Raw genomic sequence first — 18,950 nt, forward strand, 5'->3', positions numbered from 1 at the left:
ACCCTGAGAGGGAGAGTAATATCAGAAAATTGGCCTGCTCAGACACCAATCAAAGGGAGAGAAAAAATAGGGTTCAGACTTCTGAGACCTGGTGGTTCAAAGGATGCATCCCCAAGTCTATCACAAATCATCATGAGAAAATATTCACAAGTTATGGAATCTCCCTGAGATAGCTAATAAAGTAAGCAAAAGGTCTGAAATGTGAGGTTCCCAGGAAACCGGATCTGAGTGATGGGTACGTGGTTTATGTGCCATCATATATGCAATAAATGCTATTTAAGATCAGCACTATCATTTGTTGGCATTGAATGTGACAGAACCTGGAAAGTCCTGGGAAGCTGGCGCAAACAGAAAATGCAAGCAGACTACGATATATGGCAAAAACTCTGCAAATTGCAGGCTCAAGGCATGTTTTCAGTATGATCCAAACACAAAACTCTTTGAAATACAGCATTCCCAATCTTAATAGCCAACACAGTAGCCTCAGCTTTGCACAATGACCTACTGCCAGACCAATAAATCATTCAATAGCCAGATACCCCATCGAAATTCACAAATAATTGAACAAAGAGCATAATTCAAAATGCTCCTGTCTTGTATTGTGCTTGTAGCAATGGAGCCTTGCCATGAAAAGGATATGAAATAAGAAAGAAGGAGGAGGGAGATGGGGGAAAGCAAGCAGTGCAACTAGGGCTGGACCTGGGGGGCAGGGCTGAAGCCCTGGGCCCCACGTGCCCACCTAGAGAGCAGCAGATGATGGAGAGAGCAGCAGTCAGGTACCACGTCAGAGCCTAGGCCCCCTAGAGGTGATGCTGGTCACTGCAGCGTCATTCCTGTCTTCTTACTTAAAATATTTTGCACTCAGAGGGCAACTGGCTAGGCATGTACAAGGGTACAGATTTTTCTTTTACTTTTTTCACCTTGAAACATGTAATTCTTTTCTGCAATAAACCTATATGCCAACCTTACCACTAAAGTATCACTCAGTTGGGAAGGATCTTGTGATCATCCAGCCCAACCCTCAATCCTATTACAGTATAAACTAGGGCAGGAAAGAAAAGGGGGGGTGTAATAGAGGCAGCATGCGTCAGGGAATGAGAGGGGGGGTCTCCTAAGGTCTGTTGGTTAGAGTGGGAGCAATTTTGTCTCTTTGGAATTTACCAGCCCAAATGTTGGCCACATGGGCCTTTCGTTTGTTCCTTCACAAAGAATTAACTCTATGGATTCCACTCAAGTGTGTATCTCTTATTTCCACATCTTCAGATTTCTCATGATTCTCAGGCAGGTCTCCTGCATAATTGTGTTCACTGCTCGTACTATAAAGCACATGGGTGATTTAAAGTACTGTTTGCTGTTACACAGCAAAGACGTAAATGTCTCCCAAGGTGTGTGTGTGCGTGTGTGTATGCTGCAGAAGGCTACATATTTAATGGAAGCAACAACAAGGAGAAGGGGGCTTAACCCTTTCCCCACAGCCCAAATTCCAACTCAGAACCACCCTCTCCAAGCTGAAGTTCCAGGGTGCATGAAATCTTAGACCAAGCATTCAAGATGATGCTGTTTTATTCTTTTGCAAATATTAATCTTTGTATCCAAATTTCTGATGTGAATTACATGTTTTGAAAATGCTGTTTTGCTGTGCTAAGGATATTTTTGAAAGAACATTCAATAGACTAAGAGAGCATTAAGGACAGAAGCTAGAATGCATTCCCCCCCCCAAAAAAAAATTCCAGTCCTTTTAGAAACCATCACTTAAGTCCATTACATGTTTATGGAATATGTCACAGTCTGTAAAAGACTTGTTCCAATTACCTGTGATGCAGGATTCACGTCTAAATCCCCGTCTGGAGCGTACAGGCTAGAGTTATCTGGGGAGAAAGAGGGAACTCCTGCAAGACAATATACAAAGGATAACTGTTATTGATTCTTCAGAATGGCAGGAACTATAAATCATTTCATATGATTTATGAAATCAGAATACAAACAAATGTAGGTATTTTTAGATGTCCTTTTTGTGTAAAGAGAACAGACCGCTCTTCATGAAACAGAATACTTTGCTGTAAATTGGGTGGGTCCTTTGTTAAAACCCTGCTAAGAAATTTGTAGAGACTTATCTATTCAAGCATTCCAATGTACCCCTTGGCAAATCCCCTGCAGGTTGCACCATTTATAAATGGTTGGGTTACAGTAGGACGATCTTCAGTGCAGCTTGTTCTGCACTGAAGGAAGACCAATGTAATCCTGACCCAACAAGCTGCACACAGATTATCTATTTGAGCATACAATCCTAATGCATTTGTCAAATTTGTTAACATGTAACTCACACTAAGGTTCACATACATTCCCTGCGTATATGGTATGTGTAGAGACACAGAAGTGAAGAATGAGTGCACATACTGCACATATAGCATAGCATGACACAACATAAGGCTTGTGTGTCTGTCTGTTTTTCTATCTATCCATCTTCAGGACCTAATCATGGCATCTGTGCACATCTTTTTCAGGGTATAGGGAGCGTTGCATAGTGGTTAGAATTTCGGATAAGAACCTGGGAGACCAGGGTTCAAATTCACACTCAGCCCTGAAGCTTACTGAGGTGACCTTGGGCAGTCACTCCCTCTCAACCTCAGAGAGTTGTTGTGAGGATAAAAATGGGTGGGGAAGAACGATGTAGGCCACCTTGAGCTCCTGGGAGGAAGTAAATATTCATTATTCTAGGCAGTATTTTCAACAAGATGCTTTAGGAAGGGGAGTCTGTATGCCTGCTTCTCTTGCCACAGGGCCCTGCTTCAGCAGTGCTGCTATCTCGCTTTTGCTGCTCAACATGAAGCTGGGAATCGAATCAGGATATTCAGATGACACCATACTACCTTATTATTCATGCATGGCATATGGGTTTATACAGTGTACCACTGGGTTAAAAAAGAAATCCAATAAGCCTCACATCAAAATTTTATAATTCATTTTGTTAAAAAATAATCAAATTAAGCTGCAACTGATTTTGAAATAAATCTCGCTTTCCAGTTTGTATGCTTAGGATTGCTGTGCATAACTTAACCGATATTCATGGCTACCATCCTCAAACCACTTAAAATAGAGAAGGATTGAGTTGAGGATTTAAGATATGCATATATAACACTAATATTTATCAGTCGCATGGTACCTTTAGACATGTTGACCAGAAATGACTGGAAGCACATGCCTAGGATACGCATTGTCCTGCATAGAGGGCCATTTGCACAGATGACTAATATGTTTGGGAAACGGGCACTGAAAGTTGCCCTTAAATGACTTCTAGAGGAAACAGTTCATTGATTTCAGCTTGATGCCATACACTGGCCAAACCAGGCTTCGGGTCCTCGGTCAATTCATCCTAGCTTTTCAAGTCACACAGTGGTAGCCAAATATCCCACTGTTCTGAGAACAAAACAAATATTCAGGCTATTCTCTGCCCATCAGAGTGCTCCAGAGAAGCATTTCAAATGCATTTTTGTGATGTATAGAAATTTTCCCAAACACAGTTTTTGCTCACCTGTCATTTGCCCAGCATGCCTAGTTTCCTCTGGACTGTATGCATAATTTTCTTGTCCACTGTGTCTGTCTGTCTCCAAATTTCTATCGGCATTTTTCTTTTCTGATGCCTTTCTAGAAAATAGAAAATGCTTACCTTTGAACCCCTGTCATTTGAGATCTTTCAGTGCAACCACAGAAGACTTTCCTCATTTTTTCAGCTTTATGGCAGATAGACAATTTAAGTGGTCATGTTAAGTGAGCCAGTACCGCTGCTTACTATCCATTATTAACCTATCACCTATATTGAATTTATGGGATTTTTTGTATACTTAGTGGGCAATACTATGAGAGTGAGTTTGTTCTGGGGACAGAAGTGAAGCACGGTCTCTGGGTTCACTTCATATCTAATTTACCAAAAACTCTGAATTCAGCAGTTTTTACTCCAGGTACAACTTGCAAAAGTAATACATTAGTAGCTTTTTGGCATGCTCTCAAAGCTTTCAGTACATAGTTACTAACTAGCTAAGGAACAGCCTGATCCAGGGCTGTTTTTAAGCCGAAGTATTAAATTTAATCTGCTTTCCAGGCTTATTCTATAGATCAGCTGTTACAGAAACGCAGTGTCAGATGCCAGGCAAAAGGAGTCAAGCCAACTATTGTGCAAGTCCCATTCCTGGGTATTGACTAGGAAATGCATGATGGGGAGTCTGCTGCCTTTGCTTTAGCTGTAATAAAAGAGGGAAAGGGGAGCAGTCTGGGACCAGAGTCCTCTTCTCAGTACAAAACCCATGCATTGCCCTATCACAAGTCCTGAACCAACTGAATCCCCTTCAACAACTTGCAATTACTGCAAGTACCCTTGGATGTGTTGTGAGTTTGTGGGTGCTAGACTCCACTAAATTCTTGGATCCAGTGAAGTGTTAGAATTTAATCAAGGTTTGGGGTGTTAAACTGGACAACAGACATGTAATCCACGGACGCAGCAAAGGTTAAAAGCTAAATAAGCCAGGCTAGCTTTCCTATTCAGGTAATTACCTGGGTGATGGGCCATTAAGAAAGTAAGTGAGAGGGGGCTCTGGGTCAGACAGCAAATGAGTGGGGGCCCTCCTCTAACTCTTAGATAGTGAGAATGGCAAAAGGCCAGCATTTAGTGTGTGTAAAGTGACCCAGAAGGGAAGCTGCAGGCGGGAAAGCCAGAGAGGTGCAGCACAATGTTTGATTTCTGCTTGAATCCAAAGTTCAAACAAGAAACAAGACCCTTAATGCCATGAACCATTGTAGGCTCAGGTTGTATAGATGTGTAAATAAACCATATATCATAAAGACACCACGGTCTCCACTGTGCCTCATTCCCAAAGGAAAGACAAGCCCTGGAATCTCGCACTGCTTGGAGATCGGGGTAGTGTAGCACAGACCAATACGGCATGATTCATCTCCGCCACTTTCTTGAACAGCAAGTAATACATTTTAATGACAATTAGCATTTTGCCATAAAATATCAATTCTGAAATGTGAGGGGGTTTTGTATAGATTGTGAACCCAAGCCAGATCCTTTTTTCTAGAACTCAGAGTGAATGATTTAACTGCCAAGCTAAGGTGAAACAAAATATGGCATACCTAGATAAGCAATTGCACTGATTAGCCCAAATCAGAATTAAGTTTCCTTCTTTCCTCTGACGGCAAAGGATAGCTTCCAGTCTTGAAGACGAATGCAAACAAAAACCCTGGCAAACCTTTCCCACAATGACGTCATTTTAAAGTTTCCATTCAATATTGATTAACAGCTTCTCAATACAGATGAAAGCTCTCTTACATTTTAAAGCTTAACAACCTAATGCATTCTAGCATAAAGACAATTAGCTTACTTCATTTTAAGTGGTCAAAACTAATTTTGCTAATCTAGAAGCAATTTGTTACCAAACATCTTTTTTCCTCTCTCCAAATAAGTCTTAGAAAAGCAGAGAATGCCATCTAATTTCCCTACCAGTTGGTTACAATTAACATGTGCCAACCTGTCTCGGTTTCAGTTCTGTTTCGGTACAACAGAAATTCTATACTCCAAGAGCCTGTAGAATTGGCATATCCACTGTAATCATTACTTGAGCTAGGAGGAGTGAGCTATTCTGGTGCACAGTGACCTCCCGTGGTTGTTGCTAATATTGCAGCATTTATTAGCTTTTAGTGCCCTGTTTTCACCGAGTATTTATGTGTTGCAAAATGCCTTGGAATTTTTTAATGAAGGGTGGTATAAAAATGTTTTAAGTCAAATATATGAAATGAAATATGTTGCACATATTAAGGCTACTATAAGAACGATCCAATGCAAAACAGTTATTTGATGGATCAAAGTTTCAGTTTGGAGTCATGTTGCTATTAATGGTAAAGGTAAAGGGTATTAAAGGTAAATCATGTACTATTCATGCAGTCAAATGTTATGTGATGATGACATATAATTCAGCAATTTAAAATCACTTAAATTTATAATGAAATAGAATCTCTTTTTCCCTTTTATTTTCATCTGGACATTTTAAAAGAAAATATATATATTATCCATGGCAAATAATTTGTATGTTCCTGACTTTGTATGTTTCAAATCTAATAATAGAGGGGTGGATAACCTGTGACTCTCCAGATGTTGTTGAATTACATCTTTCCTCATCCCTGACCACAGACCAAGTTGGGCAAAATAATAAATAGAAATTTTACCAAATGAGTGAAACAAAAATGATAATCAGCTTACCTCATCTCCTCTTGATACTTGGAGTCTGGGGGGGAAAGTCAGATTTTAGAATATACGCTAAAGAAACATAGCAATTTATCTGAAAAGAACACTCTTAAGTCTTCTTAAACATATTAATTCAATACAGAAAGGTGCTCCAGCACTCAAACTGAGATTGTCCATGCACAGACACCCTCAGTCATTCAACTAAAAAGGAGGCGCTCTGCTTGTGTCGACCTGGACTCCTCATTCAAACAAGAGAGAGAATTATTGTAGGCAGGAAGAACTTCCCTTAATAACTCATATGTAGGATCACTATGCTATACGTTTTTCCTATGCAGTCATACTTTGGAAGTTGAATGAAATCCGTTCCGGAAGTCCGTTCGACTTCCAAAACATTCGGAAACTCAAGCACCACTTCTGATTGGCTGCAGGGAGCTCCTGCAGCCAATTAGAAGCTGCGGAAGCCCCGTCGGACATTCGGCTTCCAAAAACAGTTCGCAAACCGGAACAGTCACTTCCGGGCTTGCGGCGTTCGGGAGCCAAAATGCTTGAGAACTAAGCTGTTTGAAAACCAAGGTACGACTGTATATCTCAAAAATAAGGAATTACTCTGCAGCGAATTCCTCTGGAACTTGGGCTGCAATCTTGCTCCCTTTGCACATGGGAAGCAGGGTGTGGTGTGGCTCAGTGGGACATGGTCCACCACCAGCCAGCCATCACCCTCCACCCTATTATCCTTTCCCCACACACATGCACCTATGTGCCACTATTTCTATAACAGGCTGCAAGCGGACTATTCAACTCAAGGCACTCCAAGACTGCATCCAGCTGCCACCCTCTCCTTCCCCCACAACAGAATGGGGCTCTGCAGAAGAGCAGCTTGCTGGAAACTCCAGGGTTATCCGTGCAGGAAGACCTGTGTTTGAAGAGAATGGCCTGGCCACATTGCCAGGGAACAAACACAACAGAGGCAGTGCGTGCCCTGGTGTTGGCTGGAATCATTTACTTTTTATGCATAATGCTGCACTTGCAGAAATGAATGGTAAAGCAACTTCTCAAATTAGCTGTGCCAATAACGGAGGGCTTGATGTGTAAACAGTTAAGAGTGCGTTTCAAGCAGTCTTGTCATTTCCAATTGCTTTTTATTTACAATTTGCTCACCGCTGGATTGTATGCCGTTAAGAAATTTAACAACAGATTATGAGGAACAGTTTCCCCTCTGGTCCGGACTGTTTCTCTATATTTGACTGAGGTTGATTTATAAGGGAATTTATGCCACATTGAATTCTATTCCTCGCCATCAGTGTTTAATTCCCAGTCTTTCTCCCGGTTATTTTTAGTGTTCGTATCTACATTTATCAAGAATACAAGTCGAAATCTGCCACTGTCACAAAAGTCAGTTCTTTGGACCTAATCTCCCTCCTTAAATAATTCCATGTTTTAAAATGGTTCAGAGAGCCCACGTACCTTTCCTTCTTTTGCAGCAGCAGATAATAAGCAGAATAATAAGGATCAGGAGGAGGAAACCAACAACTGACAATACAACTGCTAAAATTATAGTTCGAGTTCGTCCGTCATCGCCTGCTACTAGATAAAAATTAATAAATGTTAAGAAGCACAGTAAAATATGCACGTCTCCCTATGAATTTAATGAGTTACTCATAGACTGCTGTGCTTTCTTAAGTAATGTTACCCTGTTGCGGCTTCTAGAAGTCCAAGAGTCCTTGCCAGATACATTATAATTTTATTTTTATTATTTCAACAGATTCTGATTTCATGCATCGGTTTCTACTCAATAGACATAGTTGCCAATTTGGCTGTAGTGGGAAAATGTGGCATGGAAGAGGCAGGAGAAGGGAATATGTGGGCGAAAATTAGTTCCTAGTCTAATAAACTATGCATCCAATTAAAAAGTTAATTCAACAGATGTGTTTCATCTGAACAATCCTCTTCAGTGGCTTTATATTTCATCTATCTTAAAAGCATTATCATAGCTATAGACCACATCAGAGGAGAGAAGGCTTTTGATTATAATTGGCATTGTTGTGCAAAACACACCATAGCTGTTTACACATTAAACCCTCAAGTTTCCAAAGTTTTCCCTTTAAAGCTTTGGGTTAAATGTATGAAAGATCTGATTAAACTTCCCCTACAGCATTGCCACTTTATATAGTGTTGCAAGATTGCCGGGGGGGGGGGTGGGCTTGGTTGGTTGGTTTGCCATTTGGGGCTCCTTCTAAGCCGTTGGTTTTTCTGTTTGTAAGATGGGATTTTGTTGTAAAAGGAACTGCCGCAGTGGTCAAATCAGTCTCTTTGTCAAGTTAATGGCCCTAGTCATACCTGTTAAGCATCCTTTTTACATGACTAAAGATCTGGCTATGTTGCCATAGAAACAACTAGACACTTTATCCTAGGTGTAGGAGAACAATTGGCAAGGTGTGAGCTAGAGTGGAGATGGGATGACATGGAGATGGTCATGTACACATTACCTACTAAGCTAAGTGGTTCTTTTTCTCAATTCGGATAAAGCTAGTTTTGGTGGGGGGTGTACATCAAAACACACTATTTCATATTATATATGTATATGGATTTTGACTAATGTCATGTGTACACCACTTCCCAAACCTGTGGTGGGAGCATACTGCTCACAAAATAAATGGGGGTGCCTACATGGCCTTGCACTCTGTGCTGAACCCAAAGCCCTAACTCAGAGGGAGACCTGAACCCAAATGGGCAAGTTAGATCAGTTAGGCTGAGTGTTAATGCTGTGAGTCTCTTCATCTTCTTCTTAGCTTGTATATATGTGTAAATAAAAAACATATCACCAAAACATCACAGTCTCCAGTCACCTTCATTCCAAGGATACCAAACCCATAATACGGCACCCCTGACGTCTCTCATACTCAGAGACTAGTATGTTGTCCTGAGCACACCCAGCACAAGGAGAACAAATGAGTGTTAGTTCTTTATTGGTAAGGCACTCAATTACAGCATCTCCTCAGGTGCAAAGGATATACACACCATTCCTGCTATGTAGCTAGCTACGCATCTATGTCCCAGGTCTGAGCCCTGAACTGGACCATTGAAGCAACAGAATAGCCATGCCTCTTCCTAAACTTAAATCCCCTCGCCTGACAGCAACCTATGGCTTCTCCTGCCGCTGCGCTGGCACTTTAAGCCCCTCCTTGTCCTTGGAGACGGCGGAGGAAGGGACCAAGGACATCCTAATGTCCCAGCACTCCATTGATTTATTCCCCCACCTGCATAAGGTTGCAATAGCAGAAGTAAGGTGGGTGTAAGTGGCAGGCCCACTGGACTTTAAAAGGTATACTCTATGGGGCACTTCTGAGTCCTAAAATATCAAAAATCTTCCATTGCCCTTTTGGCAAGAGCCAACACCTCCACCACCTGCTTTCACAACCTCACCAGTTTCTTCACACTTCCTCCAAGGAGAACAGGCCTGATTCTGGTGACTGAAGTGCATGCTTCTAAATTAATCTTCTCTTTTACATTGTAATAGATGGCTCCCCCTCCCATTGAAACTTCCTTCAGCCCAGTGAATGGTGACCACACAAAACACTAAAGAAAGCTGTCAGGAAACTATGAAATGGCATATAAAGTAATGTGTGTAAGAGAGAGGAGAGGCGGTTTTCTTCATTACTGCTGACATATCTCAATTTCAGCCTAATCATTAAAAGATTTTTATGTACTCCAACCCTGACAACTCACATGTTTCTCCTCCTGCACAAACAGCTTCTCGGGGAATAAAATGAAGAATGTTCCTAGATAAATCAGTAAGTACACCGTAATTGCACTTTGTGACATCTGCTTTTCTTCCATTCTGAGTTACATCATGTCACTATGGCAACTGAATATGGCTGCTTCTTCAGAGTGACAGCTAGACAAGAGGCTTTATTAATTCCCCCATCACCCACAAAGCAGAATCTTCCTGATGGATTCTGTTTCGCTTAGTAAGTAATTAGAAACATCTACTCTGGTCATTTCTAGAACAGAAACACACAAGGAAATGGGTCCCCAAGGTACTGGCACAAATGGAGTACAAAGTGGAAGCCTATGACCAGGAAACTATGACCAGAAAACCTTGCCTAACAACTGAGGTAAATAAAGCAATCACTTCTGCCTCTTATCAGCCGTCTTTGCCTCATTTAACATACTAAGGGTTGCCAATAATAAAAATCAATGTGTAACTTTGGGAGGAATCATTTCTCTGTGGCAGAACACTTCCTTTGTATGCAGAAGATCCCACATTTAAGACCTGAGATAGCAGTGCTGGGAAAGATTTCTTGCGATATTGGAGAACTGATGGACAGAGTGGACAGTATTGGACCAATTGTGCTGCTGGTTGGACTAATGTAAGGAAGCTGGTGTGTAACTATCAACTAGGAAGATCTACGTGACACTGGATGCTACTATGTGGTGATCAAGGATGGAAGGGAAACTTTTGTCCATACCTTTAAGCACCAGGATGCAGTTGGTGGAGGGCTGTGTGCGCGACAGCCAGCACCATGCAGTGCACACAGTTGCAGACTGCTGATGCCATCTAGGGCATATTTGAGTCAGCAATCATGCAATTGCATCTTGCTAGCTGCAGCATTCTCACAGAAAACAGAAACTTAAAAGTATATCATTGTGATATACTAGAAGTATAGACAAATGCTAAATAAAATTGCCTACCAACTCTCACATTCTATCAATTATCAAGTATCAAATATTGGAATCAAGCATCATTGGGTGTTAAAGAATCAGAATCCACATATTTGAGCATGCAAAGAATATCTAGAGAATAATTCAATATCAGCATCTAAAATGGAGAATTTTGAGAACAGCTTTTGGGAAACAATTTGCTCTGCCTCTTTTGGCATTCTGTTCCTGTCAAAAAAAGCCATAATGCAAAGGTCATACCAGCAATGATATGTGTTCATGCAAGAATTAACTCTCAAACTTTTATTGCAGGTCTGTGCAGTTATAATTATTAAAACTCTTAGAGCAATTCTGAAACCTAACAGCCCAGAGAAATAGTATTTATTTGTTCTTTAATTCACATATTAAATCTGCCTGATTCATTACGTATAATTCTGCAAAAAGCATAGTGTCCAATGGTCAGTTTTGCATGCAGTCAAGCCCTTTTTATCTAAAGAAGGCATAATTCTCTAGCTGCCATTAGTGATTGAACTACAAATGCTTGGCTTAAAGATAAATTGGAGGTGTGTTGTTACGTCCTTTAGACACAATTAAATTCTTTGAAGCAATTTCCAAAATCACAGGATAGGTCTTGTGTAAGAAATGCTTTTGTGACTAATATAAATGCAATAAATATGGATCAAAAGAATGATCATGTGATTACATGGTTGATTTCCAGTCTCAAACAATTATCCAAATTCTCTAAGAATAGGCACATTAAATCTGCGGAAGAAGATATTCATTCATGTCCATTGTTGGTACTGTACATTAATAATTGGACATGGAAGCACCTGGAGTAGGGATGGTGAACCTGTGGCCTTCCAGGTGTTTGTGCACTGTAACCCATCAGCCCCAGCAAGCATGATTAATGGTCAAGGATGCTGGAAGCTGTAGGCTGTCAAAAGCCAGAGGGCCAAAGCTAGGGCCATTTCAGAGCCATCTTCATGAAACTCACCAAATTTCATATAGTCTGTGAGTGTATGTCCCATCAATATTTTAGCCATGATCGAAAGCCAAGTACAGTACCTTTCAGCCATGTATATTAGATTGCATAACAAGAAATTAAAGATTTTGAACATGACAGTGATGTGGGATTGAGGATTAGAGTGATCATTTTGTGATATTATGGCAAAGCTGTATGGTAACTTTTGAATAAATGTTAGAAAGAACGAAAGAACGAAAGAAAGAAAGAAAGAAAGGTGTACCCGCAAGATAGTCACTTACTTGAAGGAGGTTGATACACAGTAAGTGTCACAGTTGCATTCTGTGGCTCAGGGAGTGCATCTATAGTGACAAAGCAAGTCACAGTGCTATTGGTCACTGGTGTCAGGGTTAAGATGCTCTCTTCATTGTACAAGCCACTTGATCCTTGACTCTGGTTGGTAATGTACATGGAATTATCTAATGTAATATTATTTACCATCCAGGAAATCTGTGGAGCAGGAGCCCATCCAAGAGCTTCACAAATTATCTCAGTTGTTTGGTTCTCTCTTACTGTCAAGTTGCCAGGTTTGATAGTCAAAGATCCATTAACTGTTTGGAGAAAAGAAGATGTTTTTCTTCCTTCGGAATAGTTTACACTACACATTTTTATAGGGCCAGGTTGAATTTATTTTCTCAATTTGGTTTCATGTTGCCACCAAGAGAATTACATTTCCCCCCCCCCCAAAAAAAAATGAAACCCAGATTTCCATGTTGAAAAAGTAACCTTTAAAGCATTTCTAACAGCCCATTAGTGGCTTTAGAAACAGAAGCAGGTTTCCCAGATTATTGTTGGAAGATAATTATTGAAGCTTTGTAGCCATGCTGATAGATGCATCTTTCTGAGCCACAGAATTATGCACTAATGATTATTTTTTCCATTTGCAGTTTAAAAAAATAAATTGGATTAGATTTATCAAGAATTTTGAAAATGCCACACTGCAGATTGACCCTTCACTTGGCAAATTTTTAGAGCCAAGAGATGATTTATCATTTCTATATGCATTCTCTAAACCAGGCATGTCCAAAGTCCAATTCGGGGGCCTAATCCGGCCCGCCGGTTGATTTAATCCGGCCCCCGTGGCAGTATATGTCCTGGAGTAAAATCCTTTAAAAAGCTCAACAACTTCAATCCTAAAAAAAGCTAAACACCTGTGGTCGGCCCTCACGCATGTTCACTTCATCAAATCTGGCCCTCTTTGGAAAAAGTTTGGGCTGTAAACAATGCTGATTGCAGTATTGTCAAAAGGAGCATCTGATATCTTGATGAGGGTCTATTGTAATGATTCCCAAATGCTGGCTTAGTATCCACTAACCACTAGTTTTATGGTAGCATTGCTATGGCATTAGAAGCAGGAGGTGCTACAGACATCTGTATGTACGCGCTCTCTCTCTGATATATAAAAACACATGTCAATTACATACCCACCAACAGTTCTGATATGACCAGGGCATCCCAGAATTGCAGATTACAGATTACATCGCGGCTTCTGATTGGATGTCTCATTTTTGGTGCCAAGCTCTCGCACAAGTCAGCTATTTCCCATGAGAGCTTGGCACCAAAAGAGGCACGTTTTTCACGCAAATGAAGGCAGCCAAGCTGGAGCCCATGGAGGAGGTACTGGTGGGGTAAGCCAGGATGCTCCAGTCAGATCCAAAGGCCACGCCTGCTCTGCCTGATGCTGTCCCTGCCAGAGGCACAGAAGAAGCCGACAAAGATGAAGACAATGACAGGGAGGAGGAGGTGCTGGTGCTGGTCTGCCGCTTCTTGAGGGAGCTGCTGCCAGCAACAGAGACATGGGACTGGGAAGCCTCAGCTGGCTTGCATGGGAGCACGGCACCAAAGGACCTGCAACCCAATTTTAATTGTCACAATGTTGGAGGGTATACAACTGAAAATTATGCTATTCATCTACCACAAAGGCTTGTGCTGCAGCACATCTATTAGTGTTTAAATGCCACAATACTGTTTAAAGTGCTGAGAGAAGGAAGTATAGAAGGAATAGGAAAGAGCAATCTCAGTATGAATTACTCTTGCAATTGGCCTAAATGTTTTTTCCTTAAAACTGAAGGATGACAAAAAGGCATACACACCTTGAACAGAAAGAAATGCGTATTTATCTTCCTGAAAGTTCTGGAGGCTGCATTTTATTTCTCCAGAATCATGTAGCTGGACATCAAAAATCTTGAGTCCGGAGGTGAACTCAGTACCATTTTGAAAACCATCCTGATTGTATTTCGGATTTGTTATAACAGGTGTTCCGTTACCCAGTACAGTCAATATAGGGGTTCCATTGAAAAGCCATATCAAAATCTTATACCCTTCTGACACTGTACAGTTAAAATGAGCCACTGAACCAGCAAGAATTGTTAAATTTCTGGGACCTTCTATGATGGAGTAGCCAAACCCAGTATCTGCAAAACAGGAAGGGGGGAAAATCACTCAGGAACTGAAACTAGACCAACACCAAAGTCAATAAGGGTGTTTCTAGCTTATCTTACACAATCATCATGATAACAGTTAAAAAAATCAATGTATATAGGTCTGACATCACCCTTCTGCATAAATACAAGAGGAGCATTAAACGTCCGTGTGAACAAAAAAATGAAGGAGGCATTTAAGTTGGTTAATGTACTGGTAACACAGATTAATGCCAGATAGTGTGTATAACGTCTGAAGAACCTTTGCTGTGAACATTAGAAACAAAAGCTATCAGTCGTCTTGTATTGTAACTTTCCCCTGTGCTTGAAAACAGAGGGAAGGTCTTGCCTCAGTTTAAGTTGACAATAGTTGCTTAATGAATCCCAGAGTTCTGGTTCGAACCATTCCCATTTGGACCTAAACTGGTTTTAAACAACCAGGTGCCTAGAAGCAGATTCGTCCTATCCTGAGAATACAGTGGTACCTCGGGTTAAGAACTTAATTCGTTCTGGAGCTCTGTTCTTAATCTGAAACTGTTCTTAACCTGAAGCACCACTTTAGCTAATGGAGCTGACTGCTGCTACCACGCCGCCAGAGCACAATTTCTGTTCTCATCCTGAAGCAAAGTTCTTAACCCAAGGTACTATTTCTGGGTTAGCGGAGTCTGTAACCTGAAGCGTCTGTAACCTGAAGCGTCTGTAACCCGAGGTACCACTGTAGTTGTGGCTTATTTGGTAGCGCCGCCCTTGCCTGTTCCATTATAGAGCTTTCGGGATAAACATTTTGAATTTTCTTAATCCATCCTGTACAGCTTTGACAGACTGATCTGCAAGAGTTAATTTTTCAAAGTTTTGTGCTCAGTTCTGTGGATTGATTGACAACGACTTTAATAAATCCTCATGTTGGCAAAACTGGGCTTAATCTCTTTTTTTTTACTTTCTTTAAAGAAATAATTACCAGAAAGGGCATGTGATTTTCCAAGAGCCAAGAATTGCACAACAGCCTAAATACTCTACAAGAGTCATTTGAATAGGTGGCATAGTAGCGTAATTCCCATCAATGTGAACCAATTCCAGAACACTTCTCATTTTTTTTATTATCCTTTGCTAATGACCATACTCCAAGTATGTTGGCATTATAAGCCAAGATAATTACATTCTTTCCATCTTATTGTATAAACTACCCAAGGGACTTAAAGGGATCATCGTCTCTGTACTAAATTGCATTTTAATGCTCAAGGATCATAAGAAGTTTCAAAACTCACAAACTTGTATCAAAAAATTCACATGGGACACAAGCTAAACAAGCTACTGCAATGCAAAAAAAATGCAGAATGAGAAGTTGAAGAAATGAATCGCAAAGACACACCTGCAGACGTATAATAACCAGCTGGTGTTCAAAATGTACACGTGACCTTTTGTTCTGAAGACTTCAAGGGAGGCTGTATCTTTTACATCTTTACTGACCCAAAGTGCATAGGGATGTAAGCTAGGATTTCAGCTTGAAATGCAGACTGCTGTACTGAAAGTACAGTGGTACCTCGGTTTACATACGCTTCAGGTTACATACGCTTCAGGTTACAGCCTTTGCTAACCCAGAAACAGTGCTTCAGGTTAAGAACTTTGCTTCAGGATGAGAACAGAAATTGTGCTCCAGCGGCGCGGCAGCAGCAGGAGGCCCCATTAGCTAAAGTGGTGCTTCAGGTTAAGAACAGTTTCAGGTTAAGTACGGACCTCCAAAACAAATTAAGTACTTAACCTGAGGTACCACTCTACACTTCAGCTTTCAGTCAGTAGCTTGCTTTTCAAGGGATACCCTGTATTGTGTTCAATTTCCCTCCTTTTCCTTGTGTCCTGAACATGCACATCTCTTATTCCAACTTGTCAGTCTTCAAGGGAGCTATTGCACTGAATTCTGCCTTGCATCTTTCCTGGCCTCCATGAAAACAGAGTGGAAGTCAAGTTAGAATTTATAATAGAAATTCAGAATGTTGACCTTGAATGTGCACACAAAGGGCTCGTCCATAGGGTAATTTAATGTAGATAGTAAGCTTTCTGTACTTCCCCCAATTCTCCATTGTCCTTTGATGTTTTCCTCCAAATCTCTACTTTCCCGTACTTTCCCCAGTCCAGATTTTCTCATAACAGGGATACTCTGAAAAGGAGGGGGTATGAGAAAATCCAGACTTACTGAGGGGGAAGTGTGGGAAGGCAGTGATCTGGAGGAAAAAGTCATGTGGACAACAATTAATGGAGGTATAGGAAGCTTACTATCCATATTAAATGATTTCCATACGACATTTCAGTCTTGCATCGAGTAATATTTTGCATTTTCCTTCTCCCACTGAGAATTGGTGGGGAGGAAGGTGCTGGGTTGTTATTAAAATGTGACACCCTGAACGTGTGTGCCAAATTTAGTTTTAGTATTTCAGCATTCTATAGAGTTACTATATAACAGGCCTAAGCAAACAAGTTACACCCAAAGCCTCACTTTGGTTGGCAAATGAGAAAAGGGTAATAATACCTGTTAGCAAGACTAAAAGGCTGAAAGCCAGCCAAATCCATTCCCAATATCTATCCATTTAGCAAGCTCTTCCAATGGACCTAAAAGAAAAGGACACCAGCGCATTGCTGTAAAACACATATTTTTTATTAAGTATTCCAAAGTCACAAATCCAAAGACAAAAACAATCATGCTTCAAATGGACTGAACAACAACAAAGCAGTATATTTCCTAGATTATAAACAGAGAACCATACATATATGTGCAGTCACTAAATAACGTGTTTGACTATTAAGAAGAGATCACATCCTTCTGGAATGTGGTGAGCAGTTGTGAAAAAAACTCCTGGGCTGGATTCATGTAAGCATCCAATCTCTAAGAGGTGTGAGATTCCAGGGGTCTTGGCAATGGCATGCTTTCCACAGGGCCTGTGTTCCCTTTAGGACAATCAGGCACAGTGGAGGCGGCAGTATCTTTATGATATATGGTTTATTTACACATATATACAACCTGAATAATAGAATCATAGAACTGTAGAGTGGGAAGGAACCCTGTGGATCATCTAATCCAACCCCCTGCAATGCAGAAATAAGCAGCTGTCCCATACGGGAATTGAACCTGCAACCTTGGTATTATCAACACCACGCTCTAACCAACTAAGCTATCCAGGCTGGTCATCTACTGTGCAGAGAGAGTTCAGAGCATTCACATCTTAAAATGATTATTTGTTCCTCTCTCAGGAGCAGCAGGCTTAGGTCTACAAACAAGGGAACCTGCCTGCCCCATTTGCTCTAGCCAGTCCACTAGGAGTTCTGTTGGCCCCCTTTCTCTCCCACTTTTTCAGACGTCTTGCAAAACACCACAATTTTCCATGAGCCTACATAATCCAGCACTGAAATCTTAAACCTTTTCCTTCCCTGCAGACTAACACACACAGCTGGAGGAGGAAGCCCTCCTGGTCCTGCAGTCTTGCCCTTTGATGGTTTCCTTGATGGGCCATCACTAGCCTTTGTGCCCTGCTAATGGCCCCTCTTAGCAGCTATCCCAGATTGGCCTAGGTTGATAGCATAAACTAAATCTAGGGAGTTTTAGTGTTTGGCACAGTTTAATCAAACCTTATTTAATTCTAACTCTTCCTAAATCCACAAACTCATAACAATACGAATGGCAACAAACCCTCAGCAAAGGGATCATTCACCTACCACCATAAGCTACAAAAAATTCCTGCTGAAGTGTGTCCTCAAGAGCAAGGTGCTACAAGCTTTGATTGTCCAGACATGATTCCATATTTTTCCGGTGCTAAGAGATAGCTATCCTAGCCGCGGATGTGATCAAGTCTTTTTAAGAATAGCAATCCTCATTCAAAGAAATGCCCAGAAGGGCTAAGCATAAATCAGATCTCAGCTCACGACAACTATTATTGCTGGTGTTGCTGTGTAATTGTTAAAAAACTACATTGCATAAAATAGCAAAAAGATGAGATTTATCAGCACAAAGGATGGGCAATACAATCCTATGGATCTATACTTGAATGTAAATGCTAACAGCTCTGATTAAAAGAGACTCACTCCCTTGTAAGTATGCATAAGACTGTTGCCTGGAAATGTATTTCAGTGATGTAGGTGTCAAAAAGGGTTAGGGTTAGGGAAGGAGAGCCACAGGAACTTCCATCAAAACAAGGCCGTAGGGGCTCAATTTTTTTTAGAACTGGAAAAAATGTTTTTCATAACAGAAAGCTACAATTATTTAGGGATAGCTTTACTCTCCTTATTTGAGCCGGGAGTTGCCCTTGTGCTAAGCATCCCCTCTTGTACGATAACAGATCAACGTGCCCAATAGGGGTGGACTACCCAAGCTCATTTCCTGGGTTTTCATTAACCAAGAAGGATCATTTGCAGACCATTTCAGAGCTGTGGGATCAACAGAAAAATACGTTTCTATATAGTAGTTGCTCTCCACATGTGTGTGATTAGACATATAAATTAAAGCTGCAACTGTCAGCACTTTCACTAAGTTTTAAGCCCCGTCATACACAGTAAACATACCTAAGACTGTGCCAAACAAGTAACATTCAAAAGTAGAGGCCTCTACACTATCGTACTTCCTACT

The 18,950-nt window shown here is 40.9% G+C and overlaps 1 protein-coding gene across 5 annotated transcripts in view; it reads right to left on the bottom strand.

Moving 5' to 3' along the window:
• The window catches only part of IGSF5 (immunoglobulin superfamily member 5), a 43,502-nt gene that overhangs the window by 11,368 nt on the left and 13,184 nt on the right, over positions 1 to 18,950 (bottom strand). For 3 of the 5 annotated variants that reach the window (XM_083608775.1, XM_083608774.1, XM_083608773.1), the window contains exons 2-8: positions 16,863 to 16,942; positions 14,012 to 14,332; positions 12,161 to 12,469; positions 7,703 to 7,822; positions 6,254 to 6,278; positions 3,533 to 3,645; positions 1,813 to 1,889 (exon numbers count right to left, since the gene is read on the bottom strand). In XM_083608775.1, coding sequence (XP_083464901.1) covers positions 1,813 to 1,889; positions 3,533 to 3,645; positions 6,254 to 6,278; positions 7,703 to 7,822; positions 12,161 to 12,469; positions 14,012 to 14,332; positions 16,863 to 16,920 — 1,023 coding nt within the window. In that variant the 5' untranslated portion in view covers positions 16,921 to 16,942. The remainder of the gene's footprint in view (positions 1 to 1,812; positions 1,890 to 3,532; positions 3,646 to 6,253; positions 6,279 to 7,702; positions 7,823 to 12,160; positions 12,470 to 14,011; positions 14,333 to 16,862; positions 16,943 to 18,950) is intronic. The other 2 variants (XM_083608776.1, XM_083608777.1) reach the window with 2 other exon arrangements.

This window comes from Podarcis filfolensis, assembly GCF_964270895.1.
Source record: "Podarcis filfolensis genome assembly, chromosome: 4".
NCBI lineage: Eukaryota > Metazoa > Chordata > Lepidosauria > Squamata > Lacertidae > Podarcis > Podarcis filfolensis.